Source organism: Oratosquilla oratoria, chromosome 9 (assembly GCF_046742065.1).
Source record: "Oratosquilla oratoria isolate Oo_2021 chromosome 9, ASM4674206v1, whole genome shotgun sequence".
In the NCBI taxonomy this organism is placed as follows: domain Eukaryota; kingdom Metazoa; phylum Arthropoda; class Malacostraca; order Stomatopoda; family Squillidae; genus Oratosquilla; species Oratosquilla oratoria.
The window spans coordinates 69,736,583-69,764,082 of record NC_134785.1 but is presented as its reverse complement, the minus strand read 5'-3'; the positions used below and the strand labels follow the sequence as shown (position 1 = coordinate 69,764,082).

The following is a 27,500-nucleotide window of genomic DNA, read 5'->3' as shown; positions in this document are numbered from 1 at the left end:
AGAGAGAGAGAGAGAGAGAGAGAGAGAGAGAGAGAGAGAGAGAGAGAGAGAGAAAGAGAGAGGAGAAAGAGTAGTATGGCAATACATTAATAAATAGATAAATAAATAAATACAAAACCCTCACAACAAACAACAAGCGAAAATCAAACACTAAAAACTACTGATAAACGTTTTCCAAACGTTTTCGTACTTCCTTTAAGACGTCTTAATAGACGAACACGTTTGAACTACGTTTTCCCAGTGGTTTTCCAGCACAATAAATAAATAAATAAATAAATAAATAACAAATAAATTAGTAAAATAAACTGATAAAATATAGAAATAAAATAAAATAAAATAAAAATAAGCCAGAAGCTTACCTTGCCCTGAAGACGAAGAGGCGCAGCCTCTCTCGTCCTGATCGTCGTGTCCTTTTCGGATTCCCTGCTGCTGCTGGCCACAGGCCCCAGCATCATCGTCACCGCCACCCTTGGCCTCTTCCAGATCACGTCTTCCTTCCGACAGCTTCTCCTCGAGAGTGTCCTCCTTGGCCAGAGCACCTGCATCTCCCGGCCGGTCACTCGACGCTCCTCCCTCACCCTCCGCGGTGACGAAGGACCTGCCTCCAGGGAGGTCTTCGTCAAGGTCGCCCTCGAAGTCCGAATCACTCACCCTTCGGACGTCGAAGGAGTTGAGGACGAGCTGGTGAGACGCGACGAAGGTCTCCGAGGTCGCTGTGTCGATGGAGCGACCCACGAGGTGGGTCACGGGGGAAGACCTGACGGAGGGGCTACTCAAGGAGGACCTGAGGCTGCTCATGCGACTACTCGAAGTATCGTCGTCGCCTTCGCCGTCCGAGGTGTCCTTGGCGATGTACTTCTTTATCCTCCTAGAGAGACTCGACGGACGCGCCGAGTCTCCCAGAGGATCCGTCTTTTTCGAAGATCCGCGACCGGACTTCGAGTCGTCGGTCCAGTGTTCTTGTCGAGGTCCTCCTGAAGGACTCTGGGTCGCGTTCCCCGGACTGTGGCCCTCCTGAACCCGAGGGAAGTCGTGGCTCTTGGTGAATTGCAAATTGTGCTCGTTTTCCTTCAGGTTCCGGGCGTTTATGTTGTTGTTTTGTTGTTTTGGATTATTCTGTTGCGCCGTATGGCTCGGGATTTTCTTTTGATTCGTAAAATCGAAGACCCCGATGACATGCTTACCATCCTCACTGTAGACGGACTCGGTCAAGGATGTGTAGTCGTTGTTGTCGTCCTGTCGAATCAAGCTGAGGTCACGAGGTTTCTCCAGAGCGCCGATGAAGTTGAAGTGCTCAACCACACAGCCACCGGCGTCCAGACTGACGTAGGAATCGGTTAAGGAAGGGTCCGGGGAGATGTTGGTTAAGAGCGAGCTCCTGAAGATGTCCGGAGGAGGAGCACCGGCCCTGTGGTCGTTGAGGGCCGAAGACTTCTGCGTGAAGTTGAAGGTCCCCAAAAGGTGGACCCCTTTGGTCTTGCTTTCTTCGTCGTCGTCGTCGCCGTCGTCGTGTTTCTCCTCGTAGAAGCGAGTCTTGTCTCCGGTGACACCCTTAATTTCCAGCTTGAAGACTTGATTATTCCCAGGAGGATCTTTCCTGCACAATTGAGGAGCATCGAGCACAGTTTCCCTTCGTTCCTGGTCTTCACTCCTCTTCTGTTGTCGCTTCTCTTCGAGATTCTCTTTCGTTACCCTGGTTATCAAATACCCGTTACTTCTTGGCTGGACGTGTTTTTCTTGAGAGGGTAGGAGCTTGGCCACGCCTATTCTGACTTCCCCGTTCTTGTTTCCATGACTTCCCGGCGCGGGTAACGCGCGGGGGTCCTCGTTCTTCTCGAGGGCGTATTGCGTGTTACCCCCTCGCCCCTCCTCCTTCTCCTCCAATCCTCCTCTTCGAGCTACACCTCCACGCCCTCGCCCTTTTTCTTCAGGTTCCTCATCATGTCCGTCATCACGAAAAAACTGCCTCTGGAGGCGCCGGCTGTCGCCTTCGTCCCTGTACGGTGAAACGTTGGCAACCACTGGGTTATTGGCCCTCAGCAGAGACCTCGTATCCCCATCATGTCCACATTTACCATTCCTCGAGCCACTACTCTCATTCAAGCCTACGCGGGTATTCATTCTCAACATGGCGTTCCGACTCATTTTACAATCCACATGTACAGCATCGCCATTATTACCTCTTTCCTCCGGCTTGGCGAGTTTGGGTTCCCCGTTTTCTGTGGATTCTTGGCTTTCATAGAAAACTTCGAGCACGTCGCCGTCGTCTGCAATGTGCTCTGCGGGTGTTGGAGTCTCTTCGGGAGATTTCGCAACGACTTCGGCAGATTCTGTGCTCTCTTGGTCATCGTCGTCGTCGTCGTCGTCAGCTCCGGCGTACATTTTGGAGACCATAGCCTCTGTGGAGGAAAAAATGCATGAGAGAACACAAAAAAATTGCATAAAATATGATATTGATAAAAATAATAATAATACGCATATCATTACAAATTTTATAGAATCAGATAATTATAATAATCATTGTCTCGAGTTTCAGCAACTGGAAACCCGAGGTCCCTTCCAAAGATCTTTCTGGGAAGAAACGTTGGACTGTTGTCCATGTCGTGTGAGTGTAGGACTTTCTACGTTGCGAGTTGTCAGTTCTTTCGTGACAATGCGACAGTTCTTCACTACACTTGGATCTCAGTGACCTTGTCTCCATACTAAACAAACATGGCCGGCACATCACACACCACGCATTGCTTCCACAAACAGCGGAAGAAAAAATGAATATAGAAAGGGTGAGGAGCGTGGCGGCGGCCCTTTCATGCGTTTGCACTGTTAGGGCAGGTAGCAATCAGTGCCGGGAATCGGAGTGCGGGATTCGAACCCACATCTAAGCGAATGCGAGGCTAGCACGCTTCCGGTTACACCACACAGCGGAAGAAAACACTAATATAGGTGTGTTCAAGTGGTATAAGAGTAGTAGTAGTAGTAGTGGTAGGAGTAATAGTACTTGAAATTATAACAATAGCAGTAATAAATGCAGTAGTGTTTGTTAAAGTAATATTAATATTACTGATAATAGTAGCACAAGCGGTAATAATAATGTTGTTGATGGAATAATTGTTGAGGCGAGGTGTACGTGTCTTTCCTCACACCGTCAAAGGGTCATACGAACAAAGCCATCCCGAAGTAAAGCAAAGAATTAGTTCCGTTTTAGTAAATTGCCCCCACGTGTTTAACATTGTGTTCTCCATTGGGATGGGCTGACTGTTAGTTTCCTTGCATGTGTGTATGCGTGTTTGTGTGTGTGTGTGTGTGTGTGTGCGTGGTTTACCATGGTCTTGTATCACGTGTTGGACTCGTGATCGACAGGTATTTCCCTCCCGGAAAAGAGCTCGTAGCTCATATGACTCGTTTGTGTAAATGTATGTAAGAGTTTGTGTGTGTTCATATATATATATATATATAATATATGTTTGTACGTGTGTGTGTGTACGTTTCTTACTTTACTATATCGCTACACTCCGTGCACAAGCACACACCCTACCCTTCATGATCTCTTGACAAAGATGGATTGAAATTGCGGCCATAGCCTCGTGAAAGATAATAGAATGGGCACCCATGAAAGGCGGGACCTCCTTACCGAATGCATTGTCCTTCTCCTCTTCCTCCTCCTCCTCCAGGCGAGATTTATGTTTTGTGGGGCTGGCCACCAGCGTCGGGAGGAGCTTGACGAAGTCCTCCCCGTCCAGATCGGCGATTTCGGGAGGAACAATCCCCCACGAGGATCCACTCCATAGTTCCTCTTCAGGTGATGGAGGAATGGAGGGAGGTGGTCCTTGAGAGGCGCACGACGACCGGGGCGAGGATGAGGACGACGGCGGAGATTTGTTCTGAACGGGGACGGGGACGGGGACAGGGACGGGGGGAGCTGGACGCTTTTTAGTACCTCCCACTGGGTATATTCCTGAGACACCATCAACGCTTCCTCCCCGTCCTTCATCTCCTTTCTTCGTCGTCTGTACGGACGCGTCCGAATCGTAACACGTGTGGACGATGAGGGGCGCCGCCCCTCTCAGCCCTTCACGCCCCATGTCCTCAGCTCCCGGCGAAGCCTTCGACGGGTGACTTGGCGAGTCCCTGCCACTTTCTTCGGTAGTAGCAGGGGCATCAACAGGTGCCTCCGCCAGGGCCATGGTGCCCTGCGACGGATCCCCAGCTGCAGGTCCTGCGAGGGCGAAGGTAGTGATGGGCTGAGAGAAGGAGGACTCGGAGACCTTGGAGTCCACCACCGGAGGGGAGGAAGCTTCCCATGGAGACCCAGCAAGAGGGTGAGGCTCCTCGACGGGTGGGAGACGTCCTCCTGTAGGTGGCTGCGGCGCCGGGTGACGCTTCTGTCGCAACGTAGTGCCTCCTGGGGTGGACCCTGGTTTCGTGTCTGCTGTAGCACGAGCATTGCTGTCAGGAGGAGGAGGAGGGGGAGCATGCCTACAGGAGACCTTTTTGTCCATAACTAGGTCAGTATCGGTTGTTTCAGTTTTCTCTCTGTCTATCTCCCTCTCCTCCGAAGACTTGGGCCCTTTAGGCTTCAAAACTTCTTCACTTTTCTTTGGCAATTGGCCCGACTCGCCTTCCGTTTCGTCTTCTTCGTCACTGTCGGAGTCGGGGTACATTTTGTGAGAAAGAAAACGGGAATTCTTGACCTCTGTGAGAGAACTTACTTTCGTCCCCGACGTTGAGGGGTGACTTGAAATTTCAGTCGAACTTTTCAAATCGTCATTCCTCACTTTAGAGTGCATTCTAATGACTCGAACTTGAGGAGTTTCCTCGCTGTCCTCTGACACCGTGGTGGACTCGTCGCTGAAGTCACAAGAGGCACTGTCATGCGAGATGCCCTCCTCCTCCTTTATCTCTTCATCCTTCTCGGAGGCGTCGGAGGCCAAAGGATGAGTGTTGAAGTTGACGGGTGGAGGGACTGAGTCGCTGTTCTCGTCACTCTCGCTCGAACATTTCTCGAGTCTCAAGGTCGACTTGGACTCTGTCTTGAGGACGACCCTGGCGGGAGACCCGAGACTTCGGTCCACCTTGACCTTGGGCGGTTCCTTGACGACGGTGACCGAGATCTCGTTGGAGAGTGTGATGGTCGCAGACACCTCGTCTACTTCGCTCACACAGTACTCTTCATCGAACTCCACAAGAGTCTGGTCTTCGGCGACGGAACTCCCGAGTTTGGCAACCATCATCGTGTTCTCGGAGAAGAAATTCTCCGTCTTCAGACTCAAGGGCGCGCTCTGCGGCGAGGCGACGCTCAGGTGGCCGTCTTTGCTGGTCGGGGTCTCCTTCGTCAGGGTGGTCTTCTGGGTCGGGTCTCCCGGAGGGACGTCCACGACCGGAGATCCTTTACCGACTTCGCCCTCCGTGCCTCCCAACGTGGCGACCAACATCGTAGCCGGACTGTAGAAGAACTCCTGTTCGTAGCTCCTCTTCTCCTTCTCACCATACCTCGGGGAATCTAGGTCCTCCTCCGTCGTGTCCGAGAGGAAGTGGGCCTCCTCCAGAAACGAGGACCTGCGGAATCGGACCTTTGCCTGAGGTGCTGGGAGGAGTTGGGGAGGAAGGGGAGGGTCGTGATCGGGGGGCTGTGGAAGAAAGTCTGAGGTTCTGCTCTTCAGGGGCAGAGTGTCGGGTCGTGATGGTTTGGACGCGGGTATGGTGGGCGGGTGTGGTGTTTCCAGGGTTGTCCTCGGTGTCTTCTCCTTATCTTCGTCCAACGAAGATCTCCTCTTCCTTTCGGAAGCCGAAGAAAGAGCGTCACCACCAAGGGGCATAGGTTCCTTTTTGTTTTCGAGATCTTCACTTGTAGCATCTCGCGTGTGACCTTCGGGGCACCCGGGGGTAGACCCGGGTGATGGTTCTTCTCCCCCGGAAGGCACAAGGTCACCTTGAAGGCGGTCAGGAGTGTGATCACGCGACGAACTAGGTGTTTGACTTCGGGGGTCGCCACTTCGAGAAGATCGATCCATACACTTCACATGAGATGGAGTTGCTACGCTCTGAGATATCTCCTCGACACTGGATATTTGTGTGGACAACGCGTCCCGGCCTGCTGCAGACCGCGGCGGAGCGGCTACTTTGAGCACGATCGTGTTTTCTGCATTAGTGTTGCGCTTGGCCCTGGTCAGACTCGAAGTGCTACTTGTACTTTCTTTGGATAAATGTCTTCGCCGAACTGGACACTGGTCAGGTCGCAACGAGGTCGTCTCGTGGGGTGACACTGGAGTCGTCCCATCTGGAGTCGTTATATCTCTCAGTACAGGAGTCGCACTGTCTGGTGAGTATATAGTCTTTTCATCTGATGACGGAGAAGTAATCTTGTCTAATGATCCCGAAGACTTCCTGACTTCTGATTCGGGAGGTTTCCATTCCAGAGTCTTCTTCCTTGGGGTAAAGATACTTTTTTGGTCTCGAGGTACAGGAGAAGCCCCGTCTTGGAGAACGAAAGCTTTTTCCTTCTGCGATTTCTTGCTCATGCCTGCGGACGCGAGGATCTTCGCCTCCGGTGTTCGAGAGGTACTTTCGTCAGGTGACGCAAAGGTCTTCCCACTTCGAGATGCTGAAGACTTTGAGTCTGGTGACGCAAGAGGGCTTTCGTCACCCGATCTCGAAGTCTCCTCATTCGATGACACCTTGTTCTTCTTGTTCGACGACCCACAGGTCCTCCTACCGGATGCCCCAGGAACCTCCCCGGCCGACGAATCGAGGGACCCGGTCGTGACGCTTCCACCACTGGGTTCGTTCGAGTGGGAAGCGATGAGTTCCCTGAAGTAGGAGGTCCTCCTTGGGTTTTCGAGATTGGAGATGCTACACTCAGGAGAGTCGACGTGTTGCATCATCGCCGTGGGTGCTAAGGACGATGGCATGGGGCACGGTTTGCTCGTGATGGACGTCTGATGTCCTCCGAAGTCTTTCTTCGGCGGAACCCTCCCCGAGTGGGACTCAAAATGGCGCTTCAGTTCATCGTTCAGCGAGCGGAGGTACTCGTCCTCCGTGATGAGTCTGAACGGAGAAAGGGGACTCCAGGCCTCTTTCTGGGGTGGTGTGTCGGTTTCCGGTTTGTGTCTGGAGGCTTCTGCCCGGAACTCAACGGGAGGTGTAACGACGACGTTCTCCTCGTAGAGAGATCGATATCTTTCTTGGTCGAGGCTCAAGGACGAGCTCCCCAGGTAATCACCTGGGTCTATCAGTCTTGTCGTTTCCAAGAAAGACGAACTACTTGTCTGGGATGCAGAGACATCGCGCTTGACTTCGGCCGAAGAAGCGTCCGGAGGAAGACCTTCCGAGAAGGGGCGGTGGTCGCCCACTTCGCTCATGGACGACATGGGGGACAGCAGCTGGTCTATTTTGTGTTGGTCTGCTGCAGAGCAGACACTCCCGACCTCAGACCTCTGGAACTGTTCCTCCTCCAGCGACAAATCCTTGAAGAAGAGGTCGTCTTTCCAGTTGTCGACACCTGGATGACGCGTCCAGTACTCGACAGCCAGTTTCTTTACGGGCAAAGCGTCGAAGAACTCGTCGTCGACGTTGACGATCTCCGATGACGTGATGTCCGAGGTGTCCTGGGTCAACTGGAGGTCCTTGAAGCACCGGAAGACGCGATCTAACATCGAGTCCTGAGGGAGTTCGATGACAGACTCCAGGTACTTCGCGGGTTTTCTTGCTCGTTCTAACCGCTCACGGAAGCGCTTGTGCTCGGACTTCAGCCCTTCACGCTCCTCCCCTTCCTCCTCCTCCCCCTCCATCTCCACGAGACCCTCCAATGACCCCTGCCAAGGCACCATGGACGACGCAGACCAAGACGACTGACTACTTCTCGCTTCCCCGTTAGAACCCAAAACTTCAAGAGACTCTGAGCTGGGTCTTCCCATCCCTTGGGTCGCCATCACGTTCCCCTCCTTATGTAGGACCTTTTGCCCTTCTTCCGGAGTTCTGTCCACATGAGGCACCGACCTCCCTTGAGCCATAAACCCCTTAGAAATGACCCCCGCCAGATTCCCCGCCCTTCCCTTCAAGACAGGCGCCTCGTCATCCAGACTCTCCTTCCTCGTGGGGCAGGCAGCAAATTCAAGGTACTTAAGCCGAGAATTAGCTTTCGAGGAAGAGAGCCGAGATGTGCTGGTGGCCGATGCCGGCTGCCGCGAAGTCCTTTTGTTTGTATCTGGGCCTATGCTAAACTCGGAGGGCTCTACTGAACACACTTTATTGGTAGAAGGATAAAAACTATAGTCTTTAGAACAACATAAGCCCTGACGGGTGTGAGGAGTCTCCTCTGTGGGTGATGAAATTTGAGATCCGCTGAGAAGTTGAGACTGGCTGCTCTGGACCTCCTGGTAGTCGAGGGCCGAGGAGGACCCGAAGGACACGTCTTCGCAGTCTTCGTCGTAGTGGATGACCGACGCTCGATACACCGACTTCTGGAAGTGGTTGAGCCCCAAGCTGGAAAGGAGATCTTTGTGGCCATCCTTGTTGTCTCCAGTGGGACTGGAGCGACGGGCCTCCGTAGCGGGACAGGTTCGCTGACTCCTGCTCTCCTCCTCCTCCTCCCCCTTCTGTTGTTGTTGTTGTGAGGCAAGAGGGCCGACGTCTACAGTAGGGGCGTTAGTTGAAGCGATATTGACAGTTGGCGAGACTAGCATTTGTAACTGAAGCTGTGGCGGCTTGGTCACTCTTGTCCTCCATTGCGGTGTGCCCTCCTCCTCCTTGGTCGCCCTCGACACCTGGCCCAAGGGCTCGGCTGCAGGTCCTCCTCCACCTCCACCACCTCTTACTCCAAGAGCACTCGCATAACCACTACTACTTACACTCGAATTTCGACTGTGTCGAGACCTATTGGAAGTCTTTGACGTAACTCGGGACCCACCCGAAGTCTCTGACGTAACTCGGGACCCACTCGAAGTCTCTGACGTAACTCGAGACCCACTGGAAGTCTTTGACGTCACTCTACTGCTGGAGTCTTGGCAGGAGGTGATGGCGTGGGTGTGAGAGGTGGTGGTCAGGGTGCGAGCTTGGGAGGAGGTCGTCGTGGTCGTTGTCGTGGTAGAGGAACTGAATGGACCCTGCGGGGCAGGGAGCCTGGATGAAGTAGCCAGACCAGGTGATGTTACGGGTGATGATGAAGGTGAGGACGATGATGACGATAATGTTCGGCGGGGCATTGCTTTGGGGCTGGTCATTCCTGTAAGTGTAAGTGGGGAAGAAAAGATTAGTCAGTGAAAATAAATATTCTCTGAAAAAAAAAAAAAAATTATAATAATAATAATAAAGAAAAAATAATACAAATAAATGAATCAATAGAAATAAAGTAAATGAATAAACAAAAATGAAATAAAAGCCGAAGAAAAAAAAGTAATACATATGCCTACAAAATCCAAAGTAAACATCTACTAGATTTGCATAAACTTTCTAGGGATCAACTGAGAGAACCTCAAGGCCCAAGGACCGTTGCCAGCCGCCGTGGGGCTGCCAACGGCCCAAGACGTGAAATTCAACCTATAACTATTACCACACACACTATACAAACTTTCTATGAGGAACCCAAGTTCTATCGTGTTAATGTCGATACAATAATTCCACTGGTAATATCACACATATTTAACAAACTGAATAAATTCAATATCTGGTATCTTTTTCACTTGCACACACAATACACACACACACACACACACAATATATATATACATTATGTGACTCTACCAGAATGGCCCTCTCTGTACATTATTAATTTCAGTATGAATGAAGGCATTAAGGAATTGAACCATAAAATAATAACAATAATAATAATAATAATAAATCAATACTAATCTAACATGTAATGTTGAGTCAATCAGAGACTCTTTTTGCTCAGTGAATACAAAGTAAATCAAGCTATCACAATGAGACCAAGTTAAAAATCTCTCCAAGGAGCGAGTGCATCCACAAGCCTAGTTTCACACAGCTAAAATATAGACAGATGTGCTTGCTCACTTTGCATGACAGTGAAGCAGGGAAGGAGGAGATTTCCCCTTGTGCAAGAGTACTAACATGCCAAGTTTCAGTGATGGAGTGAGGGATGAGGAGATGGATACACATCGAGCAAGACAACAACATTCATGTATTTTCTTTCAAGGGGTGATTATTATAGTCAAAGTTGATATTTCATGATATTCTTTTATTATTTTCTTATTAATCAAGATGTCATATTGGAATTAAGTTATAAACCTTTCCTGGGCTAGAAACTGTAGGAGGGAGACATACAAATAGTAAAAACAAATGCTCTTGTTTATTTTCATTAATGCAGAACACACACATGCACAAAACTGAGTATGTCATTTACTCCACCATGTCTCTAGGGGGAAGAACTCCCCCCCTAAGGCCACAAACAACAGGAGCACACCAACCAGTTCCAAAACAAGAATTACACTAATTTTATAAAATTACGGTGAAAGTGAAGACAACAATTGTCATAACTCATTTGAGGAGTTGGAGTGGCCTGTTCTACTCACACTGTCTTCATTTCTGTTTTGCATTATGTGGATAATACAGCCTAGCTTGCTTCACACTGAATGAACACCCATTTCTTGAAGACTTGTTTGACGAGCAATGACTTCAAATACAATATTCATATTTTTTTAAATCATTCAAATATCAATTCATTTTCCAGCATACACAAATCTTATATACCTAAAACTCTTTCCACCTTATAAGGAGTGGCTGTTTTAAAGTATGTAATCACATCATAGATAAATAAAATGCATTCAACCATCTCTCTCACTATAACACCTCATGAATGAATGTCATCCCTTCATCCATTTGCAATCTTCCTCCACTTACTCCTATATTTTGTCTTTATCTCCTATATTGCCTATTTTTGTCTTCTATTTATTCCTATCTCTTCCCTGATCAACATGCATAGCATATGCTTCAATAGTCTCTTTCTCCCCATCTATCAGTCTCATTCTTGGTCTTTCTCTCAGATCCACTCAATCCAATTCTGTTCTCTATACTCGTTATACGTCTTACATTCATTCTGGCCACGTGCCCAAACCACTTCAGGACTCTCTGGTTTGCCCTATCCACCAGTTTTCTTTCCACACTCATTCCTCACCTCAAAATTTCTCACTCTATCCATTCTAATCACAATATTTCCCAAACATATGATCTCAATCATATTCAATAACTTACTTTTCATTTCTCTATCAAATGCTCTTTCACACAACCTTTTTTTTCCATTCATCCCCAAATATACCTATTAGAATTTGTCATGAATTTTTTTTTCATATGAACAATTTATACTGTGTGTAATAATACTGAGTAAACAAGGAAAATGTATGAAGAAATTAGCCAAGAGTTTCCATCTCCAAATGCAACACAAACAAACTTGCCTTTAAGCATAAAAGAGTTAGGCCGGCAATCGAGGGTGCTTACTACACATTAAAGCGACAGGGTGGGGACAAGTTGCAAAGAAGATAAGCAAAGAAATGGAAGAAACCATTGCGAGAAACTACACACGACAAAATATGTGGACCTTTCAGGCCTGACTTGCAACTCAGAATCTACTTACCCGTCATCTGAGGAGTTTGGCAGAGGAAGAAAAAGAGAAATGTTAGTTACTACACCTTATACCTTTCAGTACCAAAACATGCACTCAATCTACAGTCTACTGGGCCCAGGTTCACTCTATCAACTTCAACTCTATTTCCTCCAGCTTTTCTTATAGGAAGACATCCAGCAATCAACATTTCTTCAACCATGTCATTCTACAGGTCAATGCATCTGTATGGCAAACTATTTCTTAACATCCTTCAAATCCTCTGTCTTTCTCAGTTTCTTTCCATGTCCTCTTCCACCCCATGCCAAGATTATTTTTGTTGATTACCCTGGATGACAAAGATGTTGTCCCATAGAGAATAATACCTGCTTATATATTTATGCAACCTGAATCCAAATGTTTTGCAAATGAATCTTTCACTCACATCTTTATTTATCTAATCATACATTTATCTATTTGATTTGATTTATTCTATTTTATTAATTTTTTTTTTTTTTTGCAAACGTATCATCATGTACATATGAAGGGTCACCCTTGTCCTCGCTATGTCACTTGACCCAAGGGCAATGCAGCAAGGCACAGCTTCTCCACAGCAAGGGCTCACAGCCTAATTGCAATTTAGAGGAAAGGAGCTACACTCATGGGATTCTGTCTTATCATCCCCAACCATCATACTTAGGTATCAATTCACTGATGGTTTTAGCTTGGGCTATATAATCATCTAGGCTATTCTAGGAGTTGATGCATTTTTAGGGAAAAAAAAAAAAAAAAAAAAAAAAAAATCTAGACATTCTTCAGTCTAATGGTCTCTTTTAGATTATTATCATTATTTTTTTTAATCATTATTATGACATTGTGATGCCCTCCTGTCCCAAACCAAAACTTTGTATTTTTTTTTACTCGCTGTTTGAGTGTACCGTCCTGTATAAGTGAAACTGTCATAGATACATCAATTCAACTGTTGCCTCAAGTGTCACTGGCTGGACACCCACAGCCCCACAGTAGCTGGCAATGGTCCCTGGTGATCTTCCACAAAGCTCTCCAAAAAGAAACTTAGCATGGATGTCTGCATTGTATAAATGCGGGTCTGGTTCTAGCTCACCACTTGATAGTGGAAGGGGAGAGCAGTCGCTGGTTGTTAGCCCTCTTAAATATGGAAGAAATACAGATGAAATTGACAAGAAGAGCCTAGTCCCAGTCTAAGGACTAAATGTCAGCCCCTCAGGGCTGCACCTCTAAATAGAAGTAAAGAAGTTGAAAGGATCTGAAGATGGGAAGCAGAGGGATGTCTTTCTGACATCCTTCATGCAGGACCATTTCATGCAAGCACCCACTGTTGGTCCTCACAGATGTTCCCACACATACAAATCCACAGTAAGGCATGCACGAGTCCTTTTATATATTTTTATATATATATATATATATATATATATATATATATATATAATATATATATATATATATATATATATATATATATATATATATATATATATATATATATATATATATATATCAGCATTTTATCTGAATGCCAAATCATATTTTTGTGCTTCTGTTTGACCTCCAAGTCTGTTATCATTCACCCTCCCAAGACCCGACTAAGACCTTCCATTATTTGCATCCCGTTCTAAGTCACATGGAGGTTCTCTGATTCAGACTCACCTGTGAGTCGCCGGTCCTGCCAGCTTCGACATTGACAGTGACAACAGTAACTGGTCCTGATGTCACCTCGGTGGTGAACTCCTTAGCTCCTCCAAGCACATCAACTCGCGCCACTCCCACTGCAACCACAAAAAACAACAATGTTTATACTCCATGTGATTACAGGTCAAAGAAAGATAGAGAGAGAGAGGAAGAAGGTAAGAAAGAGTGAAAAAGAAAGAAGGGAAAAAAATAATATATTCATGAAACTCAGCAGTGGGGAGGGGGCAGCGGTGAACGTGGAATAACAAATGGATTTCTGGATGGGTGTGGGACAGGTGTAAGGTGGTGACTCAGCCATCCCCCATATAAAGGGGAAATGCCCTTTTGGTATATGTATACATGCATGAATTATTTCATACAAGAAAGAAAATAAACATGAATGCATGAGTACTTGTATATTAATATAAGGTACACTGCAAAGGTGTGTGCATTTCTGACAATACCAAAAAGATTGATTCTATGATATGAATGTCTACATCTGAATACACAAGAATACAAATGGTTTTGAATATAACAATTCTCCCTATATCCAAATTCATTAGCCCACAGGGTGTTCAGATTTGGGGAGTATTTGGATACACTACTTACTAGTGGTCCTGGTATGCAGAGGCGGGGTCCGAGTTTGATGACCACTGTGTCCTGGGCCATGGACCACCTCAGTGGTCTTGGGGGGTGACCCCCTACGACATCTACCCTGAGAAGACGGGGATGACCTTTGCTGGATGGTACGGGACGGGGACGAGGACCCTACGCCACTCTCGGCACGAGGAGCACAACCTTCCGAGGTCACAACTCCTGTAACGGAGTTGGTGGAGGTTGAGGTGAGTGGCGTTACGGTGGATGTTGGTGATGTGACGGAGGAGGCCCTGGGTGCCGCCGCTGGGGACTCGGGATGCTGCGCCAGACAGGGCTGTGACACGAGGAGTGTCACGTGACGGGGTATAAGACGAAGCATCTCGACCGCACGACCGTACGTCACATTCTCAACGCTTCGTCCATTGATACCCACGATGCGATCACCTATGAAAAAGAAAGACCACATAAGAACAGGAAAATGAAAAGACACTGCAAGAGACCATAAGGCCTATACTAGGCAGTTCCATGCCCATTACCACCTATCATCCTCCATCCATTATCTATCCACAAGATACTTAAGAAATTGCGTCATCCAATGTGATTACAATGAAAATGCATAATGACCAAAGACCCTTTGGTCTATAGTAATGCAGGATGAGAAAAGTGTCGAACTACAATAATTGTATGAAAGCTGCAATAAATAAATAAAATATAAGAGAGAGAGAGAGAGAGAGAGAGAGAGAGAGAGAGAGAGAGAGAGAGAGAGAGAGAGAGAGAGAGAGAGAGAGAGAGAGAGAGGAAACACCATGTGAGAACAAAGCCTTTATTTTCGTTACGATGTTTTACTGATCATACCAAGAAAACCAAATTGCAGTACGCTGTTTTGGCGTGTAATCTAATCTACATTCAGAGTCAGAAGGATTACGGTCAAGTTGATCGAAGAACCTAAAGCCGTTCATTCTGAGCCCTTTGCAATCTACGAGTTTCCCTAAAGTTCTAAACCGAATAAAATCATCTGCCATTAGCCAGAATAAATTGGTTAAACTGGATGAATAAGTCCTTCGAAGTAAGGGTTGATTAAGACCAATCATTATTATTATCGTTGTTGTTGTTATTGTTGTTGTTATTATTATCTTTATGGGAATGGGTGAAAAGAGATTATACAAAGGAGTGTGCCGACAGCACTGTACAGGGGTAGAAACATGGAACTTAAAAGAGGCAGAGAGGAAAAGTTTAAATATGTTTAAGATTAAATGTCTTAGAGGTATATTAGGGGGTGCAAGAACGGATAGAGTGAGAAACGAGGTGAGGAGAGCTGGGGTGGAAAAAGGAGATGGGAGATAAGACTGATTAAAAAGTATTGGGGTGGTTTGGACACATGGAAAGAATGAGTGAAGAAAGATTAGGAAAAGGGGTGTGGAAGGCAAAGGTGGATGGAGTGAACATGAGGTAACCGAGGATGAGACGGATGGGATAAAAAAGGCATTGAACAAGAGGTGGATGTCTGCTGAGCAAGGAAAGGAGAAGGCAGGAGATAGGGGTGAATGGAGAATGGCTGTGTATAAATAATACTGTGACGCAAGGAAGGGAGTGGGTGGGGGATGGGGGTTAGGGAGTGGTTATGTATAAATGATATTTAAACGCAGCCCCGTCTTCTATTTTTTTGCACGAGGGGACAGAGAGGGAGACTCGCCGAATAAGTGAAGCGGCCTTGCTGTGGATGTACTGTGTCTTGCTGCATTGCTTGACCCAGAGGAATGGACGGGATATAGGGATGAGAAAGAGGAAGGGATGGTGGATGGGAGAGGGATGGGTGGGGATGAAATGAGTGGGAGTGGAATTATGCCTTTTGACTTTAGCTACCTCCCTGGTAAGGGGTGGGGGGTAAAGCCCTTGGTATATGGATTATCATTATCATCATTATTATTGCCATTAATATTATTATCACCATCGTTACCAACTATATATATATATATATATATTTAATACAAAAGCTTCAGCTACGTCACCAGCGTCATACCTGCCCCCGACCTAGTCCACTAAGTCGGTCTGAGCAGTCTCCATCACTAAGCCAGGCGCACCACTGGCTTCACTCTTAAGTACTACAGTGGCCGCCGTTACCTACGAGGGGGGGTAAAGGGCCTATTCGCCTCAAGGGTGACGCGGGTTCTAGAGGGAGGGTGCTAATTGTGCGACCCACACCCAGTCCAGAGGCCAACTTCGTTATAGAGGGTCAAACTCGTCAATAATAATATTATTGCCATTATTATTATGATCATTATTATTACTATTATTGTTGTTATTATTACTATTATAAATGTTATAACAATAATGATAATGATAATAATAATGATAATAATAATGATAATAATAATGATAATGATAATAATAATGCTAATAATAATAACCTATCTATATACCAAGGGATTCTTCCCCATTATAAAGAAGGTAACCGGTAAAAGCACGCACCCACTTTCACCTTAGAGTCAAGGCAATAATAATAATGAATAATGAATTATAATGAATTATAATAAATTATAATACGAGGGTAGTTCCAAAAGTAATGCCTATTTTATCATTATGCACCAAGGAATCAGTAGGGATTATTTATGGCGTTGTTATAATAACCGAACCTTTGCGCATATGAACTGAATATTTTATCTTTTTGTTGCGAATATTGACGTTGTGACAGCCTAATAAAGTAATCCGTCATAGATGTACGTCAGAAGCAGAGATGCGTCATTAAATTCCTCAACGCAGAAGAGGAACCATTCGACATTCACGGATACTTGGTGAACGTTTACGGAGCCGAGGCACTTAACGTCGGCACAGTTAAGAGATGGGTTTTGTTGATGATGTGAGTGGCCAACTGAGCTCCAGACGGCCATGCACAGGCCCTTGCTAATCGATGGCGAAAGTGGGGGTGGGGTGGTGGGGGGTAGGGGGTAGGTTATGTGGAGAAATGAATTCTGGAGCAAAAATGTCCGCTCGTTTTAATGGTGTCACTCCCATCTTCGTGGCTTTTCAACTTTTTGAGTTACGAGTGAAAAAATAGGAGGCATAATTTTGGAACTGCCCTCGTAATAGATTATAACAATAAATTAAAATAATACTGACATTAATAAAAATAATAATGTCAATAATAATAATAATAATAATAATAATAATAATAATAATAATAACAATAATGAGAATCGTAACAATAGTGGATTATAACGAGAATTTTTTTTTTTCTGTATTCACGAACTATGAAATATTGTGTCGTGTAGTCTTGAACGAGACGGGTATCGGGGAAAAAATACGAGACTACTGTATGGGCTGAAAGGCGCGGTACTTCTCAAACAAAATTTTCTTTTCTTTTTATCTTTGTACGACTTTGTGATCTCTGAGCATAAATTACGGATATAGACTTAGAATATATCTAGTAGCCCCTCCCCCCAAAATACAAATAACAATATCAAATAACAAAATAAATATAATAAATAAACAACATAAGCATATAAAAAATATAAACTAATAAATCCACTTATTTGAAAGATTCCATCCCTGCCCTCCATATTTCGAGGGAACTCCACCAGAAAGAAAGGGAATAGATAGAGAGAGACGGAAGAGAGAAATAAACTAAATGATAACAATTATACTGAATGTGGAGGAAATAGACGAGGAATAAATCCTCCAATTTAATCCTCGTCTACTTCCTCCACCTCCAATATCAGAGAGAGAGAGAGAGTTGCCATCACCGATCACCGACGCGCACTCGTCGTTACCGAGGCGTCGCCTACCGGGACCTAACCGGCACCACACACGGCGAACCGGCACCGCGCGGACAAGACCCCGGATCCGGGTGATGAGCGAGGGAGGCGCCTTCCGACATGACCTGCCGGCATGAAGCCGCCTCGCCGGCTCCCTTGTCCGGCTTCGTGGCGATGTCCGTCCCATTTCCATTCTTTTTTCTCGTCCTCTACCTCAGCTCTTACTCGCCCTCCACACACACTCCCACTTACGACATTCCGTGTGGGGGTTAAAGACTGCACGTTTTAGGTTTTCAACGTCTTAGGGACTCGAGTGACGTCCCTACGGACCAGAGTCTCCTAGGATTCTTTTATGATTGGAGGCTCGTCTTTACTCAATAAAGACTAATGAACCCGTGTAATCGATTCATTCTAATTTAATTAATTAATAAGCTTAAATCTTTTACCACCTCTAGGTCTCCACGTCTTCGGTGCGATAGTGTCACCAAGGATAGAAGCGCTGGTTATGGAGGACCGAATACTCCACTCAAGACAACCCTCCATCTCTAGCAGTGTACCTATCACTCCAACAAAGCCTTCCCCCCTCCTCCCTCCCTCCCTCCCGACTCCACATGTGCCACTTCCCCTCCTCTCTCCTCCCCCATTATCTCTTGCAGCATTCCCCTGTCTCCTCCCACCATCACTTTCCCTCGTTAGCCCCATCACCTTTTCCCCTTACTCAACACCGCTCTCCCTCTTCCCAACCCGCTTCGCTGTCCCTTTTCTGCCCCTCTCCCCCGTCTCTCTCTCATCAGGAAACGGAAAAAAAATATGGCGAGTAAACGTTAGGTCAGGTCAGGTTGTGTTAGGTTAGTTTAGGTTGGGTTATAACAGGTTAAGTTAGGCTGGGGTTTAGGTTATGTAAGGTTAGGTTAGGTAACGTTAACTTTGGTATCGTTAAGTTTGGTATGGTAAGGATAGGTTAGGTTAGGTTGGGTTTCAACCTGTGACTTTTTTCTTCTGAATTCCCCAAAACTACCTCCCCATCCCCTACCCCAAACCATACACGCACGTATCCTCCCCACTACTACCCAATCCGCTTACTCCCCAAATCCCCTCTCCACGCCCACCCGCTCCCTCCATCCTCCCCTGGACCTCCCTAACCACAGGTTGCCATGGGCAACCTGTGGGGGCTCCACCTAGTATTATCTTCCTTTTGGCAATAAGTTCCTCCCCCTCACCCCCAAAGACCTCCCCATCCCCTCCACCCAATATCCCCCCCACACGGTCTCTCTCAATGACGGCGATCGACATATACGATGGGATTACCAATCACGTGATCTATTGATCAGTTAATAACCGGGACGTTTCTTTCTTCTCCTTTGGGGCGCCACGAAGACGAATGGGGTCGTCTGGCGCCAGCCGGGACGAAAGGAGCTTTCTCAAAACAGTGCATAACCTCTTCGTCAGGAGGAGACGGGGGTGGGGTGGGGGTGAGGGTGGGGTTAGAGGGGCTCGTGTGAAATGGGACTAACTGGATCGTGTCCCCTCAACCCGTCGAACGCTTGCCACAAGCGATTCTTTCTCTCCCTCTCTCTCTTTCTCTCTCTTACGCACAAAGACACAATGCCCTCCTTGACCAAGGAGATATGGTGTGTGTGTGTGTGTGTGTGTGTGTGTGTGTGTGTGTGTGTGTGTGTGTGTGTGTGTGTGTGTGTGTGTGTGTAAGAGTGTGTGTGTGTGTGTGTGTGTGTAAGAGAGTGTGTGTGTGTGTGTAAGAGTGTGTGTGTGTGTGTGTGTGTGTGTGTGTGTGTGTGTGTGTGTGTGTAAGAATGTGTGTATGTGTGTGTGTGTGTGTGTGTGTGTGTGTGTGTGTGTGTGTGTGTATTCACTTGGTCTTTGGATTACGTGTTCGACTCATGATCGACAGCTATTTCCCTCCCGGAAGAGAGCTCAGAGCTCGTATGACCGATCTATGGGTCATACCCCCCCCCAACTCCCCGCCCCACGAGAGTTGAAGTAACGACTCGAAGCGCAGCAATACTTAAATAATTTCAGCCCTGGGCAGGATTCGAACCAGGTACCGCTGGCACCACCGTAACAACAGTCTGGTACTCTACCAACCGCGCCACCGTGTGTGTGTGTGTGTGTGTGTGTAAGGTCAGAACATCATACATGGAGCAATATATGAGCTCTCATACGAACGGGTAATAGCTGTCCGTCATCAGTTCACCCAGTGCTGCATCTCATACAATACATACATACACACATACACGCACGCACAAACACTCGACGGCGCAGTGGTAGCATTCGCCACTGCTGCCACAGCGGTCCGAGTTCGAATCCCGCCCAGGGCTGAAATAATTTCAGTATCGCTGTGCTGCGAGTCGTTACTCCAACTCTCGTGGGCGGGGAGTTATGTGGGCGTGTGAGGTCACAGCATTACCCATAGATCGGTCATATATGAGCTCTCTTCCGGGAGGGTAATAGCTGTCGATCACGAGCCCAACACGTGATCCAAGACCATGGTAAATCACACAATACATACACACATACACTAACGTATTCACACACACAAGCATACACAATATAGAAACTAGGGAAGCCAGATCACGTAGAAATGGATTCTTCTCTCATTTTCTGGGAAGCTGGTTACCCACTAAACTCCAGGAAAACAAGGAGATTATCGGGAGCAATACACGTACTCCTTCAAGTCGCCTCCTCCTCCTCCTCCTCCTCCTCTTCCTCCTCCTCACCTTCCTTCTTCGTGGTGGTTCAACTACTGCAATGTAAACGTAATACTAAAGCCTTTGTTGATCTCGCCAGCTTACATACACGCATATATAAAAAAAGGAGGAAAGAAACCTGTAGAGAGGGAGAAAACGCGAACTTAAAATCCATTAAAACTTGTAGAAAGTGAGTGAGAGCGAGAGACAGATAGTGAGAAAGAGAGAGAGTAGACAAACTGATAGAGACAGATATACAGAAAGACAGTGAAAGAGAGAGAGAGAGAGAGAGAGAGAGAGAGAGAGAGAGAGAGAGAGAGAGAGAGAGAGAGAGAGAGAGAGAGAGAGAGAAAGAGATCTTAAACACCCATTAAAACTTTAGACTACGACTTAGAAGCCCAAGACCTCTTTGGTTGGCGTCGCTCTCTCTTTCTCACTCTCTCTCACTCGGTTGCGTCAGAATGCGTCGGAAAAGAGTTGGAGTCATGGAGGTACTCGAAGTAATGGAGGGATTTCAGGTGGGTCGTGGCAGAATGGAGGGGTTGGGGAAAGTACACAAGTGATCAGATTTCTTTTTCGGGTAAATTTGGTCCGTGGGGGTGCCTCCACACTCGCTGTCTCTTTTTTTCCGAAAATGAGGACAAATGATTCTACGACATAAAAATATACATATATATATATATATAAATATATATATATATATATATATACATATATATATATATATATATATATATATATATATATATTGCAGTATTTCACAAATGACACGTGAATATAATTTGCAGAAAAAACACTGGTAAATAAGAAACGTAGTCCGAACGTTTTCGTCTATTTAAGACATCATCAAGGGAATACAGTAAAGGAGATACAGACAGTATATACACAGAAATATTTTAGTTAACACGGAAAGATATGACACACAAACCTGAGAAAAATACCAACAGTTCTCAGGTCACAGATGGACCAAATGTCCGGGCAGGAAAACATGAAACAATTTTTTTTTAAATAAAATTATCCAGCCTGTACATACCCAAGCTTAGTGGTTAAATGTCTAGTGGTATTTTCGTTCATGTGAGGGACCAAGATCATATAATTGACTGAAAAAATGCTAATAAAATAACCTCTTGTAATTCCTTTACTGAAAGGAACATAATTGAATCTAGCCATATAAGACAAACTTTTGACCAAAACATCAATCTAAGCTTGGGTATGTACAGGCTGGATAATTTTATTTCAAAGACAATTGTTTCATGTTTTCCTGCCAGGACATATGGTCTATCTGTGACCTGAGGACTGTTGGTATTTTTCTCAGGCTTGTGTGTCATATCTTTTCGTGTTACCTAAAATATTTCTGTATATATACTGTCTGTATCTCCTTTACTGTATTCCTTTGATGATGATCTTAAATAGACGAAAATGTTCGGACTACGTTTCTTATTTACCAGTGTTTTTTCTGCAATATATACAGTATATATATATATATATATATATATATATATATATATATATATATATATATATATATATATATATATATATATATATATATATATATAAAACGCTACAATAGTGAAATCATAATACATACATACATACTTATACCAAGGCTTTTTCCCCCTTACAAGGGAGGTAGCCAAAAAGGAAAAGGCATAAAATCATTCCCACCCATTCCATCCCTGAATACACTCCACACCCCTCCACCCTCCCTCTCATCTTAGCACCTCCTGGATGACGGGTCATCCCTGCACCTTGTCCACTGCCCTAGGTCAGAAGCAGTGTCGCAAGACAGAGCACATCCACAGCAAGGCCGCTTCATTAAATCGGCGACCCCCCCTCTCCGTCCCCCCATGTATAAAGGAGAAGACGGGGAGAAATCCCTTCGGGCTGCGTCAAAATTTGCTCACACATACTACCTCCCCCCCCATCCATTCCACTTCATGCATCACATCATCATCCATATACAACCATTCTCCATTCACCCCTGTCTTCTGTCCTCTCCCGTCCTTCCTCAACAGACATTCCCCTCTTCCCCAAAGCCCCCTTCACCCCATCCATCCACCTCATCCTAGGACGTCCCTTCATGTTCACTCCCTCCACATCTGCCTTCCATACCTCTTTTACTAGTCTTTCTTCACTCATTCTTTCCATGTGTCCAAACCATCTTAATACCCTTTCATCAACCCTATCTCCCAACCCCCTTTCGACCCCTGTTGTCCTCACCTCTTCATTTCTCACTCTATCCAACCTAGTAACCCCCATCATACTTCTCAGACACCTCATCTCAAACACAAACTCCTTCTCTCTTATATTCCATGTTTCTGCCCCATACAGTGCTGTTGGCACAATCACTCCTTCATATAGTCTCCTCTTAGCATCCATTCCCAAGTGTCTATTCCTCATTACACTTTTTAATCCACCAAGGCATTTACTCGCTTCTCTCAATCTACATTCTACCTCCACCTTCACTCCACCTTTTCCTGCCACATTTGCACCCAAGTATCTAAAACTATCCACTTCCTCCAGTCGCTCTCCCTTAATGCTCACTTCCAGTCTACTGCCACTTTCACCCCTTGTATATCTCATCACCTTACTTTTACCCACATTTATCTTCAGCTTTCTTCTATCACACACTCTCCCAAACTCTGTCACCAACTTCCTCAATCCCTCCTCCGATCCTGCCACAAGCGCAGTGTCGTCCGCAAACAACAGCTGGCTCACCTCCCACTTTTCTCCATTTTCTTTAACTATCTCCAATCCCTGACCCATTACCCTTGCATTTACCTCTCGCACTACCCCATCCATGTATAAGTTGAACAGCCATGGCGACATAACGCATCCTTGACGAAGTCCCACCTTTACCTCAAACCACTCACTCTCTCCATTTCTAATCCTGACACAAGCTCTACTACTCTCATAAAAACTCTTGACAGCTCGTAGAAGCTTTCCTCCTATCCCGTATATCCGCAAAACCTCCCACAGTGCCTTTCTGTCTACCCTGTCTTAAGCCTTTCCCAGGTCCATTAAGGCCCAAAAAACATCCTTCCCCTTTCCTAGAGCTTTCTCACATATCTGTCTTACCACCGTGATGAGTGAGGAAAATGGAGGAGAAATAAGGAAGAATGAAGTGAAGGCAGTTGTTAAGATGATGAAAGCAGGTAAGGCACCTGGTCTGGATGGATGCCATGCAGAATGTCAAAAAAAAAAAAAAAGAGGTACAGTGATGGTGGAGAGAGGGTAGAGTGCCGGAGGACTGGAGGAGTGCCTGTATAGTTCCACTTTACAAGGGAAAAGGGGACAAGTGTGAATGTAGTAGTTTCAGAGGTATTAGCTTGTTAAGTGTAGTTGGGAAGGCTTATGGGAGGATCTTGATTGAGAAGATTAGGAGAGGAACAGAGGGAGTAATTGGTGAGGAACAGTGTGGATTTAGGACGGGTAGAGGTTGTGTAGAAATCATAATAAAAATATAAATAAACTATAAAATTGTAATGTTGAAAAAAATTCTACTGCTTTAAAATCCCACGGGAGTGGAATCAGTATTAAAAATAAATAGCTAAATTAATCAAATAATCAAAAAGTAATAATGTTGCGAATAAAAGAGTAACGCGTTCTATCTACGTTCATGTTGAACACAAGAACAGCGTCGTGGAACAAACTTGTTCTCCATATTTGTTCACCAGAGGAACGCAAAGGAAAAAATCTCTCCAGCGCTAACCAAGTGATTAACATGTTTATTTTCATTTTTTAAGGAAGTTTATTTCAGTTAAAATCGTCAAAAACAGATAAGTATACCAATGAATAATTACGTAAATAATAATACCAACAACAAAAGCAACATGAATAATATTACTATAAGCAATAATAATATAACAGATATATGATAATAACAATAATAACAACAATAATAATATAAATATCTGATAAAAATGGTAATAATAATATAGCTATAAAGTAATATATATATATATATATGTATATGATAACAATATATAATATACTGTAATATATATATATATATATATATATATATATATATATATAGATATATATATATATATATATATATATATATATTAGGAAATATAATCGAAGCCTGACTCGTCGTAGACGGCGGCATTTTTGTCGTCCTTTGTTGAAGGGTGTGTGTGGGGGTAGGGTGGGGGGTGGGGTGGGGCGAAAGACGATAATTAACTTAACCTGGCCCACCCCACCCCGGCCCAGCCCAGCCTCCGACGTAAACCTTCATACGGCGAAGGGTGGGGGTGGGGGTGGGGGGGGGGGGTCGTCGTCCGTCCTCGCTCTCCACGCCTCCGTGGAGGATCAGAGCGCACGAGGGAGTAACAGAAAAATGACACATAAAAACAAAAATACACGAAAACAAATAAATAAATGAATAGGTAGATAAATAAAATAAATTAATATATAAAATAAGAAAATAAAAATAATAATGATAATAACAATAATAATAAAAGGAAAAGGAATTCACGGTTGAATCAATCTGTTTCCGATGCATTGGGATTCCATTTAGCTGGATTCGCCAATATTTGCTGAACGAATTTGCCCTTCCAGGGGCAGATGCTCCTGCCCACGTTTCTTTTCTTCATCTTCTTCTTCCTCCTCCTCCTCCTCCTCTTCTTCTACTTTTTCTTCTTTGTCTTCTTCTTTGTTTTTTTCTACAGGTACATGATACAGCAGTCGCGTCTCCACCACACAAAGCTAACTAAACATAAATGCACCATACAAGAGCTTCTTCCGCGTTGTGTGTTCGTATGTACACACATACCTGTGTGCGGGGTTATGTATGTGCTCAGAAACATAACAAACACACACACACGTATCCATTTTTGTGCAGTTATGCGAAGAAAATATATATGCACAAAAACAAACACGCACATATACACACATGGTATATACATATTTTTAACAACACACACACACACACACACACACACACACACACACACAGCATTATCCAAGATGAAAGACACTGAAGCTGCTAACTTTACGGGAAAGAAGACAAAGAGGTATGATAATAGTATTAGGAACCATGAAAGGAACATACTTCATGAACATGGAAGACCTAGTGTGGTGTGTGTGTGTGTGTGTGGTGTGTGTGTGTGTGTAAAAGCTAAGTTGGAGGGAGGGGGTGAATGGGAGTGGAGTACGTGGGGATGGAATGGGTGGGAGTGGATTTTATGCCTTTGTTTTTGGCTACCTCCCTCGTAAGGGAAAAAAACGTTGGTATATGTATGTATATGCACACACACAAGCACCTTCAACACTGAACCATTTTCCTATCTATTTTCATGTTTTCTCTATTTTTCCTTGAAATATATAATGAATTGCGATTAAGAATACACCAAAAGTCTACATTGAAAACAAATACGACGACATCAGTTTTCTGTGTCACTTGCATCGTCAATTCTCCGGTTTTTTTTTTTTTTTTTTTTTTTTTTTTTTTTTTTTGAATTATATAACGGTCAGCAGAAGGAACAATTATCTAATGAAGCCATATAAATATATACTGAAGTATAAAAAAAATCCATTCGTATCTGTAACATCCCATCAGACATTACGGTGGCAGAGGCCTTCAGAACTCCTTTTTGCTTCACCGCCACTTTCAGCTTCGACGACTCGGAAGCCACGGAAAAGACAAAAAGGAATAGAAAAAAATAAATAAATAAGAAATAAAATAAAATAAAATAAAGAAAGAAAAAAGGGGATGAAAGCTGTCCCGGCGGCTAGTGTAATGAAGACTAATTCTATGTAAACATGTGTACACAAACTGTAAAATACACACACACACACAGCATTACCCATAGATCGGTAATACATGAGCTATGAGCTCTCTTCCTAGGGGGTAGCAACTGTCGATCACGAGCCCAACACGTGATCCAAGACCATGGTGAATTTACTTACCGAACTTGAGGGACCCCTCCGCGGCCGCGACCCCCCCGGGGGACACCGCCTGGATGTAGAGTCCCTTGTCCAGCCCCTCGGCGATCATGATGCCCAGGGACCCATTCGAGTCCTTCGTCAGGTGGACGGTGGCCAGCCGCCGCTCGGGCCCCGAGGACGAGTTGTTCGGACACAGGAGGAACCGCTCGACCAGGGACTCGCTCAGCGTTTCGTCCAGTCCGACGCCCCCGCTGCCGCCCGAAGGTTCTGGGGGGAGTAAAGAGGTCGTGGTGTGAGATCGGGAGGTTTCTAGTGGCCTCGAGGAGGACCTGGAGAGGGTTCTGACCCCCCCCCAAAAAAAAAAAAAAAAAAAAAATCATTACAATAAAATACGAGTCCCCAGGCTTACCTCCAGGGTGTCCCGTCCTTCTCGAGCCGAAGAGCAGTGTAGTAATGGTCAACCTCGAGCTCATGATGAGACTGCCCGGGCAGCCACAGCTGAGCTAGAGTATACCACTAACACTAAATCACGACAACACTTTTTTTTCCTAACTCGAAAACTTATCACAAAAGTTCAAGTCTTTATAAAGTCTATTAAGCTCTTTTGCAGTCGTCCTTAAACCACCGCGATTCCGCGGATTCAGTGAACCTGCGGCGGGCCGCAGCCGCATGGATAGGCGAGGACGATGCGGCACATCTACCGTCATGCTACGCTGCACCTGCGGCCGGCTGCGGCCGCCGCACCACTAACCGAGCAAACGTTTCGAAACGTTTGGAGTCACAATTTCAGTTCTAAATGGCATCTTCCTATGCGGACTGAAATGATGAAAAAGAGTTGACATCCACAATCTTTATTGATTTGGTTTAACGTCGCGAACTCCCCACTATCAGGACGGTGCCCCTCACAGGGGACTTGGTAGTGTGGGATTTAATGAACCATGCCCCTGGTCCAACTCGCTGGCGGCAGAGTTTGAGCTGTCATCACCTCGACCTCCGCCGCAAGTAAGCGACGCTCTAATCCGCTCGGCCGGCGAGAATTCTAGAGAAGAAATAATATGTACAAATGGTGGTCCTTAAGATTAAATAAATACACACGAATCAAGTTCGGATATTGGGGATGTTCGGATATTGGGAACGTTCGGATAACAGGGACGTTCGGATATGGGAGGGATTACTGTATAATCAGTCCCAAGCTTGAGTGAAGACAACACTTAGTAACCATGTGGTGAACGCTGAAACTATCAATTGTTTTAATAAAAGGTTAGACAACTTTATGGATGGGGATGACAGGTG

General features: G+C 45.4%; 2 protein-coding genes across 2 annotated transcripts in view; both read right to left on the bottom strand.

Moving 5' to 3' along the window:
* LOC143028541 (uncharacterized) overlaps positions 1-13,353 on the bottom strand; it is a 126,838-nt gene extending 113,485 nt beyond the window's left edge. The window contains exons 1-3 of the mRNA XM_076190814.1: positions 13,235-13,353; positions 3,629-9,217; positions 360-2,399 (exon numbers count right to left, since the gene is read on the bottom strand). Coding sequence (XP_076046929.1) covers positions 360-2,399; positions 3,629-9,215 — 7,627 coding nt within the window. The 5' untranslated portion in view covers positions 9,216-9,217; positions 13,235-13,353. The remainder of the gene's footprint in view (positions 1-359; positions 2,400-3,628; positions 9,218-13,234) is intronic.
* Positions 13,354-14,148: 795 nt separating this feature from the next.
* LOC143028543 (uncharacterized) overlaps positions 14,149-27,500 on the bottom strand; it is a 52,209-nt gene continuing 38,857 nt past the window's right edge. Inside the window, exons 3-4 of the mRNA XM_076190815.1 lie at positions 26,229-26,474; positions 14,149-14,296 (exon numbers count right to left, since the gene is read on the bottom strand). Coding sequence (XP_076046930.1) covers positions 14,293-14,296; positions 26,229-26,474 — 250 coding nt within the window. The 3' untranslated portion in view covers positions 14,149-14,292. The remainder of the gene's footprint in view (positions 14,297-26,228; positions 26,475-27,500) is intronic.